General features: G+C 40.0%; 1 protein-coding gene and 1 pseudogene across 2 annotated transcripts in view; both read left to right on the top strand.

Moving 5' to 3' along the window:
- Nucleotides 1-64: 64 nt before the first annotated feature.
- Nucleotides 65-3145, top strand: ndufb6 (NADH:ubiquinone oxidoreductase subunit B). Its single transcript, XM_082537170.1, has 4 exons — nucleotides 65-345; nucleotides 1992-2084; nucleotides 2807-2851; nucleotides 3002-3145. The coding sequence occupies exons 1-4, from the start codon at nucleotides 166-168 to the stop codon at nucleotides 3065-3067; spliced, it is 384 nt and encodes a 127-aa protein (XP_082393296.1). The 5' UTR covers nucleotides 65-165; the 3' UTR covers nucleotides 3068-3145.
- Nucleotides 3146-3926: 781 nt separating this feature from the next.
- LOC309708851 overlaps nucleotides 3927-23048 on the top strand; it is a 32410-nt pseudogene continuing 13288 nt past the window's right edge. The window contains exons 1-5 of the transcript XR_014280888.1: nucleotides 3927-4124; nucleotides 8138-10445; nucleotides 16681-16767; nucleotides 16922-16980; nucleotides 17170-17337. The product of XR_014280888.1 is annotated as an uncharacterized misc_RNA (transcript). The remainder of the gene's footprint in view (nucleotides 4125-8137; nucleotides 10446-16680; nucleotides 16768-16921; nucleotides 16981-17169; nucleotides 17338-23048) is intronic.

Raw genomic sequence — 23048 nt, forward strand, 5'->3', positions numbered from 1 at the left:
TCCAGTAACCAGTTCATGCAGCAGGTGGCGCGCTATAATACACCACAGAACGATATGTGTCCCATTTCCGACTCTTCTTCTTCGTCGGTGCACTTTCCTGCAGAGGGAAGTGTCCTCCATGGTGTCATTGTAGATCTTTCGAGGTTGAATATTAGTAAATAAGAGATGTCTGGGTACACACCAGACCAAAAGCTCCGTTTCGAGCAGATAACGAAGCTCCGGAGGCAGTGGCTGAAGGACCAGGAGCTCAGTCCGAGGGAACCCGTGGTACAAGCTAAACCGCCTGGCCCTGTCGCCAAGTTCTGGGCTGGTTTTCTGGAGCCCAAGAGCCTGTGGAGGGTTTACGTGAGTTCTCGTACACAGCTGATCCGACGACCGCTAATAATGACATTTACAGCTGGAATCAAACCGAGCGGTTTATCTGCTACTAGTAGCGTTTCATTAAGGACAAGGGCCAGGGTAGCTGTTTACTGCTAACGTGGTTGGCCGCGTTTACTTTGCAGGCTTCATGCCACACACACACAGACCGCATCTACTACAGCTTATATTGTGATGTTGTTCTATGTCAGTGACACAATCTAAGGTTTTCCTTGGATTATCTTTAGTAGATACAAGAACTAAACTGCCTCAACTAAGCAGAAAATACTCTAAAATGTATTTTTTGTAATGGATTCTTTGTTTCCTTGCCACAGAATAGCAACAACAAACAAACAAACATAAAAAATTAATGCTCAAATTGTAATTTTTAAGCATGGTGTCAGTAAAATCTGTTGCTTCAACAATACCTACTTAGTTTAAAATATGCACTATAGTTTAATGCTGGAGAAAAATTATGGTTTGATTGACTCACCAATAAGTTTACAGACAACATTTTAAAAGTGACTAATCCATACCTATGCTATTAAAAATGTTGTGTATTATGCATTGTTATGACCCTGACGAAGGCCATAAGACATAGCAGAATAAAGGAGAATAAATAAGATAAGATAAGATAAGATAACCTTTATTAGTCCCACACGTGGGAAATTTGTTTTGTCACAGCAGGAAGTGGACAGTGCAAAAGTTATGAAGCAAAAATTAGAATACAATAAGAATAAATACAGTACACAACTGTACAGAATAGAATAAAATAAAATACTATATACAGTAGAATAAAATAAAATAAATATACAATAAGATAAAAATAGAATACAAATACAAATACTATATACAACTGAGTAAAAATACAACGATGACAGAAAGGATTATTGCACTTAGTATTATTGCATATGTATGGATGTGTGTGCTTGATCAGTTAAAGTCTTTATTATGGAGTCTGACAGCAGTGGGGAGGAAAGACCTGCGAAATCTCTCCGTCCCACACCGTGGGTGCCGCAATCCCCCACTGAAGGAGCTGCTCAGTGCTGTCACAGTCTGCTGCATGGGGTGGGAGATGTTGTCCATCAGGGATGACAGCTTAGCCGCCGTTCTCCTGTCACTCACCACCTCCACTGGGTCCAGAGGGCATCCTAGAACAGAGCTGGCCATCCAAATCTGTGCATCCCTAGCTTTTAGAAAATGTTGATACAAGGGTAGTCACTGCAGAGAACTTTACACAGAAAAGAAAAGAAAGTCAAGCAAGACAGAATAAATGTGTGTGTGAATGAGAGGAAAGCGGGTGTAATGGTGAAGATGCTAGAAGTAAAGATGGTGAAGGTGAATGGGCAAGATAAGATCAGATTAAATTATAGAAACAACTCAGGTTAATCAGTTTGGAGAGGTTCAGATGGTTTGGGCGTGTGCAGAGTGTGGCTTAGTGGATATATTGGAGATAAGATGTTGGGGGTGGAGCTGCGGTCTTCACAATCTGTAGAACACTGAAAATCTTTAGGCCCTTTATCTAAACCGTATATCACATATTCCACGTCTTTAGCAAAAGAACAAACTCAGTCCCTGTAAACATTATGATTCTGTATGTTCTTCTCTTTACTGATATTTGTTTGTCCTTGCAGACCTACAAAGCGTACAGAGGTGGAGTTTTCACATTAACACGGCTGCTGATACCCGCTTGGATTGTTCACTACTACGTGAAATACCATGTTGCTGTAAGTTTCCACATTTGATCATTTTTATTTATATCTAAGCCTTTAAATACAGGAGATGGATGATAGAGCCATAATATGAAGTTCAAGAAGATAGCTATTTTTTTTTAAAATTGTATTTAATTTGTTTGATAGTATGCAACCCAGGTAACTTGAAAGAAGAAATGGTAAATGGCCTGTATTTATATAGCGCTTTACTAGTCCCTAAGGACCCCAAAGCACTTTACATATCCAGTCATCCACCCATTCACACACACATTCACACACTGGTGATGGCAAGCTACATGGCAAGCCACAGCCACCCTGGGGCGCACTGACAGAGGCGAGGCTGCCAGACACTGGCGCCACCGGGCCCTCTGACCACCACCAGTAGGCAGCGGGTGAAGTGTCTTGCCCAAGGACACAACGACCGAGACTGTTGGAGCCGGGGCTTGAACCGGCAACCTTCCGATTACAAGGCGAACTCCCAACTCTTGAGCCACGATCGCCCACGAAAAAAAACAACTCTAAAATGACATCCTGTACTTGTGTACAACTTAGCTTAGAGAATAACTTCACAAGGCAACTAAAAGAAAGAGTTTTAAGTTACAGACATGCAGTATTAACTTATTCTTGGCCAAACTAGAGAACCCTGCACCTTGAATTTCGTTTGTAGATGGAGATCATGTGACTGATTCGATCAGAATGGGTAGCATATTAAAATTCCGTGTCATTGTTCCCTACAGCAAAGGCCGTATGGCATTGTGGAGTTGAAACCCAAGCTGTTCCCAGTAAGTGTGACCCATTTATTATTTATTACTTCCAACAGTTAACTTTTTTTTTGTTTCTCACATAATACCCCATTTATTCTTCATATATTTGTATAAATGTAACTGAATGTTACCTTGTTTTACCATAACTAATACTTTTTTTGTGCTTAGGGTGACACGATCCTGGAGACGGGTGAAGTTGTTCCAGATCTCCCAGAGACCCACGGCCATCATTGAAGAGGAAATAGTTCAGCTTTTTCCTTGAGTTTCTCTTGTAAAAAATTCTGTATATGTGATTAAAATACTCAAAAGTTATGAGTGTGAGCTTGACTTAACAGAATAAATTAGTGATAGTGTTTTAGTAGAATTCCATCCATCCATCCATTGGCTTCCGCTTATCCTTTTCAGGGTCGCAGGGGGGCGCTGGAGCCTATCCCAGCTGTCATAGGGCGAGAGGCGGGGTACACCCTGGAAAGGACGCCAGTCTGTTGCAGGGTCAACACACAGGGACAGACAACCATTCGCACTCATATTCACTTGCACATTCACACCTAGTGGCAATTTGGATTATCCAATCAACCTATTCCCACAAGTTGCATGTCTTTGGACGGTTTTAGTAGAATTGTTTTTTTTTTTTTTTTAATTGTGCAGTCAGTCGATCAGAGTTCATTTTTGCAAACATGGCCATGTGCAGATGAACACTTGAAAGATGCCTTTAAAAAAAACCTTGTGACCATGATAATGTGACAAAGATGTCACCTGGGATTTTCAAATTTATACCAAAAGCGTATTTACTTAAAACCTCGACCTCAACTTAAAGATCACATGTGAAGTTTTCTGAAAATCATGTGAATGCAATAACTCAAGAAGAATAAGATACCTAGGATTTCTAAATTCACGCCATAAGTGCATCTAATCCATAAGTGTATCTACTGCACTTATGGCATGAGTTTTAAAGAAAGTCATCCTTCTCCGAAATGTTTTTGCATAGGTTTGCTGACAGGCAAAGGGCACTAAGAATATAATTGTAAATATGACGATAGCGCTTGATATTATTGTGAAGGGCGCTAATTTCCCCATCCCCCCCGAAGCCTGAAAATTGAACTTTTATTGTGAAGGAAGTTAGCGGAAGTTCCTCATTGAATTCACGGTCTGTTATGGAAGAAAAGGGGGGTCATAGTTCTGTCAACAGCCGCTTCAGGACTGATGGCCATATAGAAATTAATGTGTTTCCACAATAAGGGGAGAAGTAATCAGGTGTCACCGCATTCGTGGCTGTCTGAAGGATTCAGAGGTAATTATTACTTAACTTTTCTCGAACGTCCCGAGTAGCCACGGAGTTCCAAGCTTTGTAACGTCCGTAGCTAGCCTGCTAACTTGAGCTAACCTGGTCAATGTGTGCTCAAACTACTGTTTATTGTTTTGCTAAGTCACGTTGGTGTTTATGTAACATTTCATATACCCCAGGGGCTTGTTACTATATATGTAACAGCTCTTAAAGACGATTTTTAAGTTACAGTGTCTAGATATTATTCAACTTCTCCAAAAGGAAACACAAGTGTTGTAGTTGCTATGCTAACAAAATGATAAACAGAAACAAAGTGGGAAAACGGTTATTGGGGGCATTCCGGTGTATAGATTTTATTCTGTGACATGTCTGTCGAGATTATCGATGGCCAAGAAAGACATTTAGGGGCTGTGTAATATGTATTTTATCGCTCATGTAGCTCATAAATAGTTGTTCCGAATGGCTAATTGTAATAATATTACTGTTAACAATATCGCTCGCCATGTTATCCTCAAGCAAGCACCCATTCCTGTTGTTTGTAGTGTTTTTTAACCAACGTTTTAGTATAATATAATAACATGTAGCCCTACCAGTATATCAGTGCTCAGACATGAGCCTGCCACAGATGTGCCATCGTCATGTGTGTATATGTTGTATGATAGGCAACAAAATGAATATTACAGAACATAAAGCAGAAAAAGTTGTGTGGGTGGTGTTCTTATCTTAAGTCAAATTCATTAATAGACAAACAGTAACCTTATCGTGTACTCTTCCCCTCACGACCCCACAGGAGTATCTCGCCATAGCGAGATATTTATATTATTTATTAGTGATGGTCATCAGGGAAAGACAAATGCTTTACATGCTTTTAACATTGTAGACCCACCACTTTTCATGCACCAGAGTTTGAATTGGAATAGTCCTCCAGAAATAATGACACTATTTTCTGGAGAATTGATTGGTCAGGAGGAGGTGATCTCTGATCTTGCTCTGGAACTGGTTAGGTCTGCAGTATAAGTTACTATAGCAATGTTCCCCTGGTAAAGAAGTGAACTGCTTTCATAGTACAGAAAACCCAGATTTAGCCCTGAAGTTACATGGATAATCTTCAGCACCTGCTTTGTAGGGGGTTCTGGTCTATGATGACTTACAGCTGAATTACAGATGTAAAACACAATTAGTTTGTTATTGAGGCCGCAGTTAAGTGTTTCTGTACTACATTTAATGAAGACATGCATGTGGTGTTTTGTAATGTTTGTTTTAGCCAATGTGAGGATAAGATAAGATAAGATAACCTTTATTAGTCCCACACGTGGGAAATTTGTTTTGTCACAGCAGGAAGTGGACAGTGCAAAAGTTATGAGGCAAAAATTAGAATACAATAAGAATAAATACAGTACACAACTGTACAGAATAGAATAAAATAAAATACTATATACAGTAGAATAAAATAAAATAAATATACAATAAGATAAAAATAGAATACAAATACAAATACTATATACAACTGAGTAAAAATACAACGATGACAGAAAGGATTATTGCACTTAGTATTATTGCATATGTATGGATGTGTGTGCTTGATCAGTTAAAGTCTTTATTATGGAGTCTGACAGCAGTGGGGAGGAAAGACCTGCGAAATCTCTCCGTCCCACACCGTATAGAACAGGAGAAAACAAATAATGCTGACCAGTACAACACCCCACCTCTTTTACCGTATTTTCACGACCATAAGGCGCACTGTGCTAAAAGGCGCAGTCTCAGTTATGTGTGCCCTTACTGTATTTAACACACACATAAGGCGCACTGGACCATAGGGCGCATACAAGTACCGTATGCGTATTTAAAAATAAAGCGGGAGCAAACCTGAATTCGGTACCTTACTCACATTTCTATTGCCGGTAATCGTCATCATCAACAACACACAAGCATACAAGTGTGCGTATTTAAAAATAAAGCAGGAGCAAAACAAAGTTTGGTACTCACATTTTTATCATCAATCAAACCCATCGAAGTCCTCATCCTCTGTGTCTGAATTGAACAGCTGCGCTAAATCTCCATCAAACATGCCAGGTTCACTGTCTTCACCGTCAGAGTCACTTTCCGTGCCGTGCGGCTCCTCGGAAACGATGCCGGCTTTTGCGAAAGCTCGAACAACAGTGCCAGCAGACATGTTAGCCCAAGCATCTACAATCCATTGGCAAATTGTGGCGTAACTCGCCCGGCGCTGCCTTCCACTCTTAGTGAAACTGTGGTCTCCACCGGTCATCCATCGCTCCCAGGCCGCTCGCAGCCTTACTTTGAACGGGCGGTTCACACCGATGCCCAGCGGTTGGAGTTCCTTTGTCAGGCCTCCCGGAATGACAGCAAGCTCACAGTTCATTTGCTTCACAAGTTTTTTCACATCGGCTGTGAGATGGGCACGCATAGAGTCACAGATCAACAGCGATGGTGATGCGTGGAAAAAACCACCTGGTCTCCTTACATACACCTCCCTCAGCCACTCTTTCATCATTTCCTCATCCATCCAGCCCTTTTCATTTGCCTTAATGATGATTTCTGCTGGAAACTTCTCTTTAGGCAAAGTCTTTCGCTTAAAAATCACCATAGGCGGCAGTTTCTGTCCATTAGCATGGCAGCCAAGCACAACAGTAAAAGAAGACTTTTCATACCCCGTTGTGCGTATCGCTACCGTGCTGGTCCCCTTCTTCTCCACAGTGTGACTCACCGGGATGTCAAAAGTGAGCGGGACCTCGTCCATGTTTGTGATGTGGCTGGGCTGGATGTTTTTGTCGCCGATGTGTTTGCTGCAGTAGGAGCGGAAGATGGCCAGCTTTTCCTTATACCGGTAATCCGCTGGAAGTTGCTGCGCTACCGTAGTCCTGGTCCGGATGGAAAAATGGCACCGTTTCATAAAACGAAAGCACCAAGACGGACCTCCTTGGAAATGTTCAATGTTCATCTCTTCAGCTAGTGAAACTGCTTTTAGCCGAATGGTGACCGTCGAAACGCTTCTCCCGCTCGCTCTTTGCTCGATGATCCACCGCTCGAGTCTTTCCTCCAACTCGGGCCACCTCGCCTTATGTCCGCGGAAACTCAGCTGCGTTTTCTTGACCTGCCGGAGCTTGTTTTCCAGCTTCCTCCATTTGCGAACCATCGATTCGTTAATCTTAAATTCTCTCGCCGCTGCTCGATTTCCATGTTCCTCCGCGTAGCTGATGGCCTTCAGTTTAAACTGTGCTTCGTAAGCGTGTCTCTTTGCCATTTTCAGGGTTGTTAAAACAACGATGTCCTGCATAATGCACATACCTGTTCTTTTATACAGGTATGTGCGATTGTCCCGGTATATACGATCAATGCCCACACTTCACCCTTTAACGTTCTCATGGTGTTCTCTACTACGTCCTCCTTACAACGCTATAGGGCGCGCCGCACTTTTTGAAGAAAATCTAAGACTTTTAAGTGCGCCTTATGGTCGTGAAAATACGGTATCTCTAAAACATGTAAATGAATGACAATATTGTGAAAAAGTGAAGATTAGGGACATCGTAAGTGGCTAACAATTGTATGTTGAAAAAACTTTTTTCAGTGCAGCCATTTTTACCCCAACACCGCAGGTAAACACAGATGTTACTGATCACATCGATTAAGGCTTTGGCCTGACTAGAACAGAAGCTTCATTAGTGGCATTGCTAACACCTGTGGCTGCTGAAAAAAGGTGTTTACAATATGTGTGAAGATATATTTGTAACTTTAATGTTTTCAATGTTGAACCTGACAGAAACCAAGTGAAGTCGCACAGTGTCAGAAAATGTTATCAATGTATAATGTAAAGTGAGCCACTCAATAACATCTGTATAAGTCACAGTGTAATCAAGTGCATAAAAGTTACATTCTTGTCCTCTAACAGTGTTTATTATAAAGTCAAACTAGTAAAGTTTAGAGCTCCATGAATGCCTTTTTTGGGTAAATGTATTTAACTATTTTTCATTTTCAACGTGTTTTTGTTATCATGTCAGATCATGTCAGCAGTCAAGCTCGCCCTGCAACTGAGCCAAAAAAATGGCAGAAAAAGGTCCTCCGAAACAAAATCTGCAGAGGTGTCACCCGACTCCAAGTGCCCCATCTGCTTGGACACATTCAGCAACATTTCCCGCCTTGACCGCTGCTTGCACAGGTTCTGCTTCCGCTGCATTCTCGAGTGGTCCAAGAACAAAGCAGAGTGTCCGCTGTGTAAACAGCAGTTTAATTCAATTTATCACAGTATAAAATCAGAGCAAGACTTCAAGACTTATGACCTGCAGCCAGTGGACAATGGCTCTTTTGGTTATTTTCAGGGAGTGCGGTTTAGATACCGCACAACTCTCACCGCAGCCCATCGACAGTTGAGAGGAAGGATGTCTCTGGCTCCTGACATTGGTATAATATCTGAAGGCCCAACAAATTCTTCCCAACAGCGGCCAGACCGTTACATGCGGCGCATGATGATGAGGCTGGCAACCCAGAGGAGAGCTGCAAGGGAAGGCAGGGCGGTGGCCAGTGTCCGAGAGCAAGAAATTATCAACTTTAGACGGGAGCTGTACCGACGGGGGGTGAGGGTTCGAAATGTTCAGGATGGTGGCCGCTCCCGAGACACCTCAGCGGAGTTTTACAGAAGAAATCCAGCCTGCCTTCACAGACTGATCCCCTGGTTGAAAAGAGAGCTGAATGTGCTATATGGAACCCATGGCTCTTTGGGCAACATGGTTCAACATATCATCATGTCACACATTACACGATATAACATGGAAGACGGAGCTATTCAGGAAGAGCTCAGGCACTACCTCCACAGTCACGCAGAGCATTTTATGCACGAGTTCATCAGCTTCGCAAAGTCCCCCTTCAACATGGAGGCATATGATCAGCACGCTGTCTACGACTGTCCGGCGCCTTCCTCAAATGAAGACAGCAGCTCCAACTCATCAATAATCGCTATCTCAGAGGATGAAGACAACTCTACAGGGTTGAACAACCCAGATGACTCCACATCTGCTTTGAGCCTCTCGTTGTGGGATGATGAGACACCTGGGCCGTCGTATTCTACGACAGCAGAGCAGGGCAGGACAGAGCATCTGTCAGTCTTGGACTCAGACTCTGACAGTAGTTTGGAAGAAGAGACGCAAGAGTTTGCGTCACCACAGCAAATGAGTCCTCATAACCAAACAGACCTGACTCAGGGCAAACGCAATAATGAAGACTGTGTATCCTCTGACAGTGATGACTGTGTCATTGTGGGTTTTGTTAAACCAACAGTAGATCGGACTCCTCAGGTGGTTCAGCTTTCCTCTGACTCTGAGTGGTCTGCTGACGATACTCAAGAAGTGCCTCTTCAGCCTCAACACATTCGATTCACCAGTAGCAGTCCTGCAACTCTACATAGCAGTGATCGTAGTGGGGCTGGACTATCAGAAAATGTAGACACAGATGATCGTCACCACTCAAGTTCAAAAGAAAGATCAAGCAAGACGTATAAGAAGTCAGACAGAAAAGGTCAGGGTAGAAGATTTGACAGCAAAGAGAGATCTAAGGAGAGGCACAAATCAAAGGACAGACACTATAGGAGGAGGAGGTCAAGAAGTAAAGAGCGGAGGCACTCTAGCAGAAGCCCGGTGATCTCCCACAGCAGTGTGAGCACTTATTCCACTGAAAAAAGTTATTCTTATTCAAATGGCAGAGACTACTCCAGGTGTGACAGATATAAAAGGGACAGTGATTACACCTACCAGTCATATAGCCATTACAGCCAAGAGAGAAACGATAGCGGGCTCCATTACACACAAAGGCACTCGTACTATTACAGCAGCCGCAGATGCTCAGGTTTCCGCTCTCGCTCCAGTAGCCGCGACAAGGATTTACGGAGACGGTACAGGAGGCGCTCTCGATCCAGGACTTATTCCAGCAGCCGCTCCCCTTCTGCCAGAAGGAAATCTCATTATGACAAGCCTGGTGGGAAGAGGAAGTACAAAAAAAGACATTTAGAGGACCCCTCCAGTACCACAGCGTTTAACTCCCATGCAGATGGTGACTCCTCTGCATTAAGAAAACACAAGAAAAAAAGCAAAGAGAAGCACCGTAAAAAATCCAAAGAGAAGTCTAGAAAGACCAGCAGGAGTCTCAGTGTGGAGCTCCTCAATGAGGAAAAGGCACATGAGCGGGGCAGGCGTCACCATAAGAAAAAGAAGAAACACAAGAAGAAAAGCAAAAGGCACAAGAGCAGCGAACGCACAGAGAAGCGTTCACCCACTATCATTACCATTGATAGTGACAGCGATTCATTTGCTAATGACAGTATCACTCAGGCCACTAATGCTAATAATGATAAGCCCGCAGACGATAGGACAGATGACACAGTAGACACTACCCCTGCAGATACACTGTTGTAATCCTATATCAGATTTTTACCCTCAGCTGCTGCCACCATTTTTTTTTTTAAAATCACAACAGTGTTCAGTAGGGTGAAAGCACATATCACATGTTTGCTATAGTGATATTACATTGGACACTGACAAACTGATGGTATGATGTATGCACAATGAGAAAGATGACCTTTTTAGACCTCCATGGCCTGATTTAAAACAATGCTTTTATATCTGTTATGTGCTACTATGTGTAAGACAAATGGAATAATATTGGAAGTGTCGTCTTTTTGTTGTTGTTGTTGGTTTTTTGTTTTTTAAGAGTCAGTTCTTACTCTGTATTATGTGCTGAGGGTCTCTCAGGGTTAATGCTGATTACAATTTGTGCTGCCATCAGTCGGCTATAATCTGGAGACAAAAGAATATAATGTTTTGATTTCAAAATAACTTCATTTGTATTGAATTTTATTTCTAAATAAATTGTAAAGATTCATTGTGTGTCAGAGAAAAAGAGCATAATTACCAGTCACAGTATTTCCCCCCTTTTTTTACTGTATTACGTTACAGCTTCAAACTCAACCAAACAGTATAAAACAGGGCAGATCCAAGATGTGAATGGAGAATGTACGTAAAAGTACATTCAATTTATAGAAAAAAAAATTGGTGGTGAAATGTTTGTAATGAATCTGAAAACATGCAGTAAACCACAGAAAATGATAACAATTAAAACCTTTATGAAGGTACTTAAGGTATGTGTTATTTTAAAGGGTTGTAAAATAATAATGCAAAACAGAAATAAAGTATTCAAACACAAAATCCCCATATTACATCTCAAGCTTCAAATGGAGTGGACTACAATATTCTGGTGAACTGAATTGTCCTACTATGTAATAGATGAGATCTCTGTTTGTCTGCAAACTCCTCCCACACAATCAGGAGTTCAACAATGAGAGCTGGCACACAGGTTACATCATTGTTCCCCTGAAGTTTCTTGTGTTTCTTTATCAGATGCTATGGCATCACTATATTGCCATATGTAGTAACACTGTAACACTTCATAAAACCATTTGATTTTGTGATAACATCTCATTTAGTTAATATTGAATATATTTGTTGATGACACTTTAGTTTATGCAGTCAAGCTTACTTTACATAGTGACTATACCGTCTAATGTTGGATAAATACCATTCTAAAATCACAGTTTATCCAGGACACTATTTTATGCATTTCTGTCAGGTGCTTGTTATTCATGTTTATTTGTATTTTTAGTTGTGTGAAAAGGAAAATTTCACAGGACTCTCCCGTCATGGGAAATATTAAGCATACCTAATGAGTAATATTTCTGTGTGACTTCATCATTTTGGCCCACACTTTGTTCCTTGAGGTTTGCATGCATTCATTTATACACTGGTGTCTTAGTGGTCTGCCACAGCGTTTCAGTCAGGTTGAGGTCTGGAATTTGCACACCTTGATTCTTTTCTTTTTCAGCCATTCTGTTGTAGATTTGCTGCTGTTCTCACTGGCTTGCTTCACAACAAAATTTCATCCAGGCTTTAAATGTTGGACAGATGGGGTCACATTTGACTTGAGAATACTTTGGTAAACAGAGGAGTTCATGGTCAACTCAATGACTACAAGGCGCCCAGGTCCTGTGGCTGCAGAACAAGCCCAAATCATTACCCCCTACATCACCCCACTGACACTTGGTATGAGGTGTTTGTGCTCATATGCCATGTTTAATTTCACGACACAGGTCACTGTACATTATTATGGTCAGACATCTCCCCTTTGGTCTCATCTGTCCAAAAAACGTTGTTTCAGAAGTTGTGTTTTTTAAAGTTGCAAACCTAAACTATGCTAAAATGTTTGGTTTAGAGAGAATAAGCTTTTTCCTGGTAACCCTTCCAAACAAACCATACTTGTTCATCCCTTTTCCAATTTTACTCTTGATGAACTTTAACTTTTAACATGGCAGTTAAGTGTGTAGTGTAGTCCCTGTAGAAAAGTAGATGATTTTTTAACCTCATAGGACCTGGCGTCCACATATGTGGACATCACATTTTGGGTTATTTAGACCAAAATACTCAATTTTGCTCTACAAGGCCCTGATATTCACTTACAAGGACATTATACTGCTACTGTTCTATCGAAAATTTAAACGAATATCCTCATATATGGCTCTCATTTTTCTTAGAAAAAAAAAAATCAGGTAATTCTTTGTTTTTACATTCACCAGGTCTCAGTATGCCCAAATATCAAAGAGAAATTAAAAATGCATGCCATGGAAGGTCTTAGGAAGTTAAAATAATCTCTCCGAGCACTGCATGTTCTGAGCTTGGGTGTAGCCTTTGACGTTCACTCCTATGAATACTGGGACTTTTTTAACATACGCCTGAATGGTCCAGACCAGCAAACTACCAAAAACAGAGGCGCTCATATTTGCTGACGAGTGCCTACTTGTTAATCAACTGCGTTTGATTAGCAATACCTGGCTGCTACTTACTCTCTTAATTCGTATGGAAACAGTAAGGGTGTGCTTAGTTTTTCACAGGACGGCAACTGTTGGTAAACCATAAGATATGTAAATATGAAACCAAAATGAAAGTTAAGCGAGGAAATAATATTTTACTAAATGGTTGTATACTCAGTGAACAAAATCTTGCATACCAACTTTTCATTATATACCTGACTTGTTTCTTTAATGTTGCACTGGACGTTTGACGTGGTCATATATAGATGTAAATTGTTTTGCTGAATACAATCATACGATTACTTCATTACTTGTTTTCTTTTTAATTGTGCATTTAAATATATAAACATCATGACCAGAACAAACATTACTATAACAGGGATGTTTTATACATAAAAATAATCAAACGTTGCTTTGCTTTTATTTTGGAAAAAAAAAACAAACAAACAGGAAGAGGAATTTGATGTCCCGCTTCCTTTCGGATGTATAAAAGCCGGAATTTGTCTAGCTCTACTGTTAACAGCAAGAAAACTGTCGTTATGGCATCCGCTGTACCTATTAAGGTATTAACATTTACTTTAATATCGTTTTAGTGATTGAATGCTGTGTGTTTGTCTTTGACAGAGGAGAAACATCCATGAAAAATGTAACTTAAAGGCTGCTGGGGCGCCGTTAGGTATGCCAGGAGAAGCCCTTAACCGTTAGCACAGTGTTAGCAAAGCTTTACAAGTCTGTAAAGTACGCTCCCTGCCTTAATAATACAAGCTAAAATTCAGGTGCTAACGTACTGATTTCTGTTAAGGTGTCGTACTGTTAAAAGAAGCTAAAGAGTGATTATGTCAGGTACAGCTGGTATGGCACGTGGCCAGAGTAAGTGCACGCGGCTGCTGTACTGTTACAGCTGTCAGCAGGGTATCAAAAAATGTGTAAAACTGTGCAGGTCATAAAAGCTCAGTACAAGAAGCATGTTAAAACGTTGCATAACTACACTTCTTATCAGAAAGATGAAGTGGGGAATGAAATTGATTGCTGTGTTTGTGCAAGCAGCTTTTCAACTGCTCATTAACACAAATGTGTAATTAGCAATCAAATGGAAGCAAGTCCATGCAGATGGATGTTCAAGATGACCTGCTGAGCACCAGAATATGGAAGATTGGGGGGATTTCAGTGACTTTGAACGTGACATTGTGTTAGTGCCACACAGGCTGGTCTACTGGGATTTTCCTCCACAGTTTACAGAGAGTTGTCTGAGAAAGAGAAATTATCCAGTGAGCAGCATTTCTCTGGGAAAAGGTGCCTTGTTAATGCTACAGGTCAGAGGAAAAAGACCAATCTACTTCGAGGTGATGGGAACAAGCTCACCAAAATGAACCATAGAGAACTGGAGAACCGTTGCCTGGTCTGTGTATTGATTTTTGCTCCAGCATTCAGATGATAGGATAGAATGTGGTGTAAACAACAAAAGCATGGATTCAGGTGCTGCTGGTGGTGTAATGTGATGGATATTTTCTTGGCACACTTTGGCCCGCTTAGTACTTAACTGAGCATCGTTTAAACACCTCAATCTACATGAGTATCCGTAGTTTTCAAGTGAAATCGGAGGTACTGGGACACACCCATCAACATGCCTGTAGCTGTTCATACTTTGAAACCACAGATCCTGGCAGCAGTGTAAGGTGATCAATTCTCTACAAGTTGCAAGTAGATGTCACTGAACTGGAGCTTTGGGAGAGGCATTGCCACTTTCAACGATTTAACTAGAGCTGCTGAGGCACAATATGGAGTTTCTCTTCATATCTTTGTTTTTCATCCATGGATAGATGATCCAAGCAGAAACAGGTGTTCCCCCCTCCTTGTCTTGCGGTACATCTAACTGTCCGCTATTGGTTGTCACGACAAGGTATGTTTTGCCCTGTAGGGTAGTGAGTCACATGGTTCATGGCGCAGCTGTGGGGCAGATAGACACACCTGAGCTCAATCAGCTCATCACGCCTCCCTATTAAACGCGCCGGGACCTGAAGAGTTGGTTGTTGTTGTGTGTAGGACGCAGCTGGAAAGCTGCGGGCGTGTTTTAAGGAAAATGACAACCGGAATAAACATGTATTTAAGAGCGAATATGTGGTCAGGTCTGTCCTTACTGCCACAATGACTTAAAACTATGGAATGTTAATGACCATGTCTATCCCTTTATGACCAGAGAGCAGCCACCAAATATGCAACAATAGTATTTATGCTGCAGGAGTTGCTGCACTAGCTATGACAGTGTACTGGTGTGTGCTAAGCAGTTGTGAAGTATATTCAGTTCTTGGTTGAAACTGATAGAGGGATGTTGTGTCAACCCTATGATTGTTTTGGACTATGTAGTTAGTAGGGGTGCAACGATACACGGTTCGGTTCAATACTTTGGTGTCACGGTTCGATATTTTTTTGATACAAAAAAGGTTAATGCCTTTTTGATTTGTCATTTATTAAAATTATAAATATATATTTTAACTCAAAAGTACAGTTCACTACACTATACGCTTCTTCTGGGCTATATTCTCAGCAGCATATTAAACATATCAGGTCCCCATAAGGAGAATCATGTGCTAACGGCTGTCTAAATAACTCAGGTAAAGTTTGTAGCATGCCTGCTTGTTGTTTTTGTCTGCTTCCACTTGTCTTTGCACTAGGATGATGTCGGAGTAAATGTGCAGTCATATTCGTTGTGTTCCCACTAGTGCTGTCAGAGTTAATCTCGTCAAAATGACGTTAACGCCACAACACGGCTCGTTCTCCGTTAACGAGCTACCGCGGATCGCCCTGTGTGTCAGGCTGGACGACGTCAACGCGTTAACGAGCAAACTGCGCTAACGCACTAGTTCCCACCAATGTAATTGAGCATTGCGTGGCACATCGACATACTGTTTTACTTTTGTCCATGACGCGCTTACCTTCAGGGTCATACGTCACATGAAAACCAAAATAGTTCCAAACGCCAGATCTGAATGAGGGTGGGGGAGGTTCAACTTGCCATGTTCCAACAAGAGCTTAACTTCTGTCTTGCTCGCTTGCCCTGCGCTCGGTGAATCTGCGTTCGACTACTCCGCCTAGGCTGCACTGTCGAGCACAGATCCACTGAGCGCTCAACACAGACAGCATCGTCAGAAGGAAAGTTGATAAAATAAATTAAAAATGTTGTATTGTTCGATACATATGCATATCGAACCGAAAGCACTGTATCGAACGGTTCAATATCGATACGAGTATTGTTGCACCCCTAGTAGTTAGTGACATTCTTAAAATATTTCACTTATTTACATTTAAACATTTTCTAGACAAAAATTATAAATGAGCCACGAAATAAGCTGTTGGATGGAGTTTTTCTCCTATTAAAATATAGTGAAAGGTTAAGTATAAATTAAATCATTTAATAAATGGCAAATTTGGCACTATTGTTGGCGGCTCCTTTCTTTCGTTTTTTTTGTTCTTTTTCCTTTTTTTTTTTTTTTTTTTCTGCATCAATTCTGTGGTCTTCCTTTCAACATCCTTTGTCCAATATATCTTCTGTACTTCCATTCTTCACATGTATGATAGTAAATATGTAATTAGCTGCTTTGAGGTTTTGTTTTTTTATTTTGAAACTTCTTTTAAGAAACGTGTTTCAAGAGATTCATTCTATAGACTGAAGTTATGAACTGTTCTCATATCTTTCAGATTGGAATAATCGGGGGTTCAGGTCTTGATGATCCGGATATCTTGGAGGGAAGAACTGAGCGCTATGTTGAAACACCATATGGGAAGGTTAGTTGTATCTTTTGAAGTCGTGCTCCAGGTGAAGTAGTATAAATATTAGACTCTATTTGGGTTATGCCCTGTCTTACTTGTGAAATATTGTACTGCCTTGACAATGAAGTTTGTGTGTATATATAAATTATCCTGGTCCTCCTTTAAACAGCCATCAGATGCCCTGATATTGGGGAAAATAAAAAATGTGGACTGTGTCCTCCTAGCAAGGTAATGTGTTCTTTTTTTTTTTTTTTTTTTTTTTTTTTTTTTCCCAATTGTGAAAATTTCCTCTCCTTTTTCTCCATCTAGTGGACAACTGTATTATTTGCACATACTAGTTATTTCATGTGTGTGTGGATAGATTTTTTTTTTTTTTTTAAATTACACGTATTAAATGTTGAATTGTGCTATTCATAGGCACGGGAGACAACACACCATAATGCCATCCAATGTCAACTATCGAGCCAACATTTGGGCCCTGAGAGAAGAAGGCTGTACACATCTGCTGGTTACCACTGCCTGTGGCTCCCTCCGGGAGGAGATCCAGCCAGGAGATATTGTCATCATAGATCAGTTCATTGACAGGTTAGTTCTGCGAGTCCATTAGTAGGTTAAGATTCAGACATACGTTTTCTGACACATCATGAAACTAGGTTATCTTTCAGGAAAAGTAGAGCATTAAGTGTAGGCGGTGTCCCGTTTTTGTAGGTGGAGTAAAAACCTGGTGATAATTCCTATGAACACTTCCTGTATAGAGTGTGGAGCTGATCAACAGTTCAGTACAGGGATGGCAAAAAAAGAATAGGGAAAATTGTTTTGATATTTTTTTATTTTCTTAGATAAACAAAGACCTCTACTATTCAAATATGAAAAAGGAGCTCTGCACCACACTCAGGACTTTCAATCAAACATGTAGATTAAACTCTTAACCCAACACTTGCATTCTTGCATGGCTAGGTGTATCTACTAAAACTCTCAGATGAGTTTGAATCCTCGTGACCTCAAGCTCCAGGTCAGATGTGAAGTTTCTGAAAATCTTGTGAATGCGATAACTCAAGGAAGTCTAAAAGATTAATATGGTGTGACAGCGCATTCATAGTTTCTGTGTACTGATTGAACTAAACTAGCAGAACAGATTTGTCTTTTGAGTATATAGACAGACCAGTTTTTGCTAAATGTTTATTTTTGTTCCTATATCTAGACTGACTCGGTCAGAAGTCATTATTAGTGGTTATCCTGTGAGTCTGTTGTGCATCCTCCCACATATCGCAGGGATTACTGCTACTGGTAATCCCTGTGATTGGGTTTTCTAATTATGAAATTAACTTCATGCTTGCAGAATTCTGTTGCGGAATACCATGTTTACATTGTATTCACATTAACACATTGGCCAGGTTACTGGATAAGCCTAGTTAAATGTTAGTCTAGTCTGCCACAAGTCTTACAATCGTCTTCATTATAACGTTCACATTAGAGCAGGGGTGTCAAACTCAAATACACAGTGGGCCAAAATTCAAAATGGAACAAGGTCGCGGGCTAACGTTAATATTTATTGAAAAAAAAAAATCTTCCTCCAGATATAAGAATGAATCTTTTCTTATAGACTCAAACAAGTTTAGCTGAAAAACTGAATATGGAACAGCAAAGCTTAATACTAAACAATATATATATTAGCTGTATAATACCAGTAGGCCAGCTCTAATAGTAATTTGGTATGGCTTCGTGGGCCAAATGTAATGAGGCTGCGGGCCAAATTTGGCCTGCGGGCCAGAGTTTGACACCAATGCATTAGAGCATGGTGAGAGTGGTGTTTGAATTTGTTTTTCTTCAATTTAGAGCTTGCAGTTAGGAGGGAGAGGGAGAGATAAGTGGTTTTTTTTTTTATTTTTTTTTATTTTTTTAAAACAAAATTAAGTGCATAACATGCTATATTTCAACCACATCCACAGTATCCCATTCAGGGTTCTCAAGCCTGTGGCTCTGTAGCAACTATTGAGGTTTTTGCCTGTTGCTTTGGCAAAAACTTGATGGAGATGGAAATGAACAATTGTTATATTTAAATATTTTTATTTCTATGTATCACTGCTGTAATTGACTCATGCTTGCTATGGCTTCCAAATTCAAAAATAGGTCACTGAGGAAACTAATGAATTTACAAGTGCTCGTGCTGATGCCTTTTAAAACTGGTCTTTTTCAAAATCTTATGTATTTATTTACACTTTTTTTTTAAAAGCAATTGGACCACTTTGTTTGTTTTTTTTTTTTTTTATTAAAGTAGACTATTTCAAATTTGATTTATTTGCACACATAAATAGGCATCATGGTGGTAATTGGCCTAACCCTAAAAATATTTTTCTTCTGCCTCACAACACCGTTTTATAATTTATAAAAACTAAGAAAAAATAGAAAAAATAGTTCTGTAATTACATTGATGCTACAAAAACATTGGATCACTGTAATGAAAATGCAACTACAGCAAGCATGTTGGAAAGATTTTAATTATTTATTAATAACCTATACTTATGAGTATACAGGCTTCTAAGGTACACATGTTTTGCAGATCCATGCTGAGGGTTGTTTTACTATCAAAAGAGTGATTTTTGACAAAATTTTAAAACTTCTGACCTATAGACAGTTGATTACATTAAAATAAATAAAGAGTTCATATTTGTTTAACCATGACTAACGACATATTAATGAAGTTTGCTGTTTTGGCTTGGTCTGTAGTCTCCACACTAAGCTGTGGCCACCTACGGCACAATGTTCCAATTTTCCAATAGAAAGCATTAAAGTCTACCACAGGAAGCTGTCCTCGTAGTGCTGCAGACCACAGTGACAAGCACCTGGGGAGCCTCTCAAATGGACTGTTTGACTGTCCCCATCACTGCCTAAACAAAACTAATAACTGTCATTAAAGACATTTCCTGTTTGAGTTCACCGGCGTTCATGATAAGCACAAATGTGCATTCTTATAGTATCAGATATTTCAGGCACCAGTCTCATTTATGCATATGACAACCCAGCTTTATCTGTTCATGAAGCCAGGTGACACCCACCATTTAAAGAGATGTGAAGCCCTGGATGACCTCTAATTTCCTAAATCTAAATCCAGGTAAAACTCAGGTAATTGTACTCGGCCCTATTACTATTATTACTCAGGATTATCATGTTGTCCTAAAAACTCTCTGTAAAGCCTTCAGTTGATCAAGAATGCCACAGAATAAGTATTGACAGGGACTAGAAAGGGAGACCATATTTCTCCCATATTGCTTTTCTTTATTGGCATCCTGTTAAATCCAGAATCAAATAATAGTAGGATAATGGTAATGTTGTGGGTGCAGTGTTCCTTGACCTAAAAAAGGCTTTTGACACTGTCAGCCATGACATACTTCTTTTCAAAGCAAGCAGTTGATTGGTTTGAGTCCCATCTTCACAAAAGAGAGCAGTGTGTGAGGGTTGATAAAGATAAGTCGTCCATGTTGGAAAACAGAATGGGTATTCCCCAAGGATGTGTTCTTGGCCCATTGCTATTTAGTTTGTTTATAAATGATTTGCCTGCCAGTTGTCCAAAAGCTAACTGCCAACTTGATGCAGTTATACACGTACCAGCTAAGTCACCTGGCGAGGCAGCAGACACCTTAATGGTACATCTAAATGATGTCCAAAAATGGCTGGAACAAAATAATCTTGTATTGAATTAAAAACAAAAAACTGTTTGTTCTATTAGGAAACGAAGTTCATCTAATGATTTTAAAATCAAGTTGGGGAACGAAGAAATAAAGGAAGTCAAAGATTTTAAGTTTTTAGGAATAATTTTAGATTCACATCTTAAATTTGACAAGCATGTAAAGAAGATTTCTAAGACGGTCAAGGCTAATCTGAATTGTTTTAAGTTAATTCGGCACTATACCCACTTAGCAGCTCAGTTATTTATGCATTCCATGACATTCTCTCATTTGTCATATTGTATGACAGTTTGGACCCAAGCAGCACCATCTACAATTCAGTCTGTGGTATCCTTATATAACCAGTCTTTAAAAATAATGGATAAAAAAAAATCTGTTCGGTGGCATCACTGTCACATTTTAAAGAAATATAATCTACTTAGTTTTAAGAGTTTTAATCATTTGTTTTCTTAAATTAGTTTTTAAATGTATAAATACGATGGCCCCAGAGTGTCTCAATAGATGCATCCAGAGACAAGATGGTAATTGTATTACTAGGAGCAAGGTGAACGGCAACTGCAAGATATTATATTGCAGATCGACATTCGGTCAGTCAGCTTTTTCCATAAAGGCTTGCCATCTGTGGAACACACTTCCAACCGAAATCAAATTGATTACAGACATCAGATCCTTTACATTGAAGGTTAAAGTTTGGTTAAAGGGAAATCAGAGATGTAGTCATTTTAACTAATGATTTTAATTTTATTTTAAATTATTGTCTATTAATTGTAATTGTATTTATGATGTAATTTGGTTTTATGAAAATGTATGTTTTATTGCTAAATGTACCTATTTTGATTGTAAGCCCAACAAGGGACAATTGTTGAAAATTAGCAATAGCTATAAACCTATGGGCGTTAGTTCAAGTACAAAACTGATGTATGTTAAACTGCACTGTCCCTTTTTAAATAACAAAATAAACAAACACATTTGAAGTCCTATTCCAAACAAACAAGCTCTTGAATAATCAGGTAGTACTGTTTTACCCCAGCAGAGCGCTTTGCTCTCAGACTGCAGGTTTACTTGTGGTTCCAAGAGTTTCTAAAAGTAGAATGGGAGGCAGAGCTTAAAATCAAAACCAAATCAAAATTTATTTCTATAGCACATAATAATACAACAAAGTTGACCAAAGTGCTTCACAGTCGGTCAGAGCAATAGCATAAGACAGAATAAAAAGAAACAGTTAAAAGGAGGGCAGGAAACGACACGGATTAAAAAAACAAAAAACAAAAACATAACTAGCCACGAAATAACATACTAGTTTGAATCAAAAGCCAGGCTAAAATAAGTTTTAAGATGCAATCTAAAAGACTGGATGGACTCAGAGGAACGAATATAAGGAGGGAGGTTATTCCAGAGTCTGGGAGCTACGACAGCAAAGGCCCGGTCACATCTGGACTTAAGACGAGACCTCGGTTGCGTCAGGAGCATTTAATTGGAAGATCCAAGTGCCTTATTAGGGATATACAAATGGAGGCATTCGCATAGATAACTGGAAGCCAAATTGTTTAAAATTTTAAAGGTAAGCAAGAGAATTTTGAAATTGATACAATATTCTACAGGGAGCCAATGTATGTTGGCTAAAACTGGTGTGATGTGGGCATAATTTCTAGTACCAGTTAGGAGAGGTGCAGCTGCGTTTTAAACTGGAGCCGGTGAATAGAGGAAGATGGGAGGCCCGAGTAGAGGGAATTACAGTAGTCTAACTTGAAAGTGATAAGAGCGTGAATAAACTTTTTTCCTACGAAGGGAGGTATGGCTTTGTCTTAAATATCTGACGCAGCTGGTAGAAACAGGGTTGTTTTGGTTTTTTTTTTGTTTTTTTTATTTATTTTTTCCCAACGACAGAGGAGATCTGTTTCTCGGGTTTGAAAGAGCTGTCCAGGAAAACACAAAGGTTTCTAACAGTGGGCGAGAGATGGCTACCAAGGGGACCTAACGCATCAGTTAGTTGTTCCAGCAGGGTGTGACTATCAAACACTACAACTTCTGTCTTATCCTCCTTCTGGCCTCTCTTCTGGGGAACCAGCTCCTAGTTTGGATTCAGGACATAAACTTCCTCTCTACCTTTTAAGATTAGCCCTAAAACCTTTGTGTTTTTTTTTTTCTTCTTTTTTTTTTCTTTTTGATAAAGAATATAGTTAGGGCTGGATTAGGTGATTAGGCATTAAGCCCACACCTGCTCTAAGTTCAGACCCACAATGAACGAAAACATTCTGTGCATATCAGAGATACAAACTTTAGTGTGTGTGTGTGTGTGTGTGTGTGTGTGTGTGTGTGTGTGTGTGTGTGTGTGTGTGTGTGTGTGTGTGTGTGTGTGTGTGTGTGTGTGTGTGTGTGTGTGTGTGTGTGTGTGTGTGTGTGTGTGTGTGTGTGTGTGTGTGTGTGTGTGTGTGTGTGTGTGTGTGTCGCGTCGCTCAGGAGGAAAGCAGTGTTGTAGAGTGACTCGGTAGGGATAGTGCCAAAGCTTTCTTCTTCATAAATGAGAGATGCAGGGTTTAAAATGACCGGGAAGCGCATCTAGTACATGTGGAGTGGGTGCAAAAAAATTGGCGGAGTGCAACAGCAAGT

Source organism: Aulonocara stuartgranti (genome assembly GCF_965226115.1).
Source record: "Aulonocara stuartgranti genome assembly, chromosome: 6".
Lineage (NCBI taxonomy): Eukaryota > Metazoa > Chordata > Actinopteri > Cichliformes > Cichlidae > Aulonocara > Aulonocara stuartgranti.

Excerpts from the sequence above, each read along its gene's own strand:
- ndufb6 (XM_082537170.1), top strand. The coding sequence starts at position 166 with ATGTCTGGGTACACACCAGACCAAAAGCTCCGTTTCGAGCAGATAACG. Across the intron at positions 346-1,991 it reads AGAGCCTGTGGAGGGTTTAC|ACCTACAAAGCGTACAGAGG; the intron begins GTGAGTTCTCGT and ends TTGTCCTTGCAG. Across the intron at positions 2,085-2,806 it reads ACGTGAAATACCATGTTGCT|CAAAGGCCGTATGGCATTGT; the intron begins GTAAGTTTCCAC and ends TGTTCCCTACAG.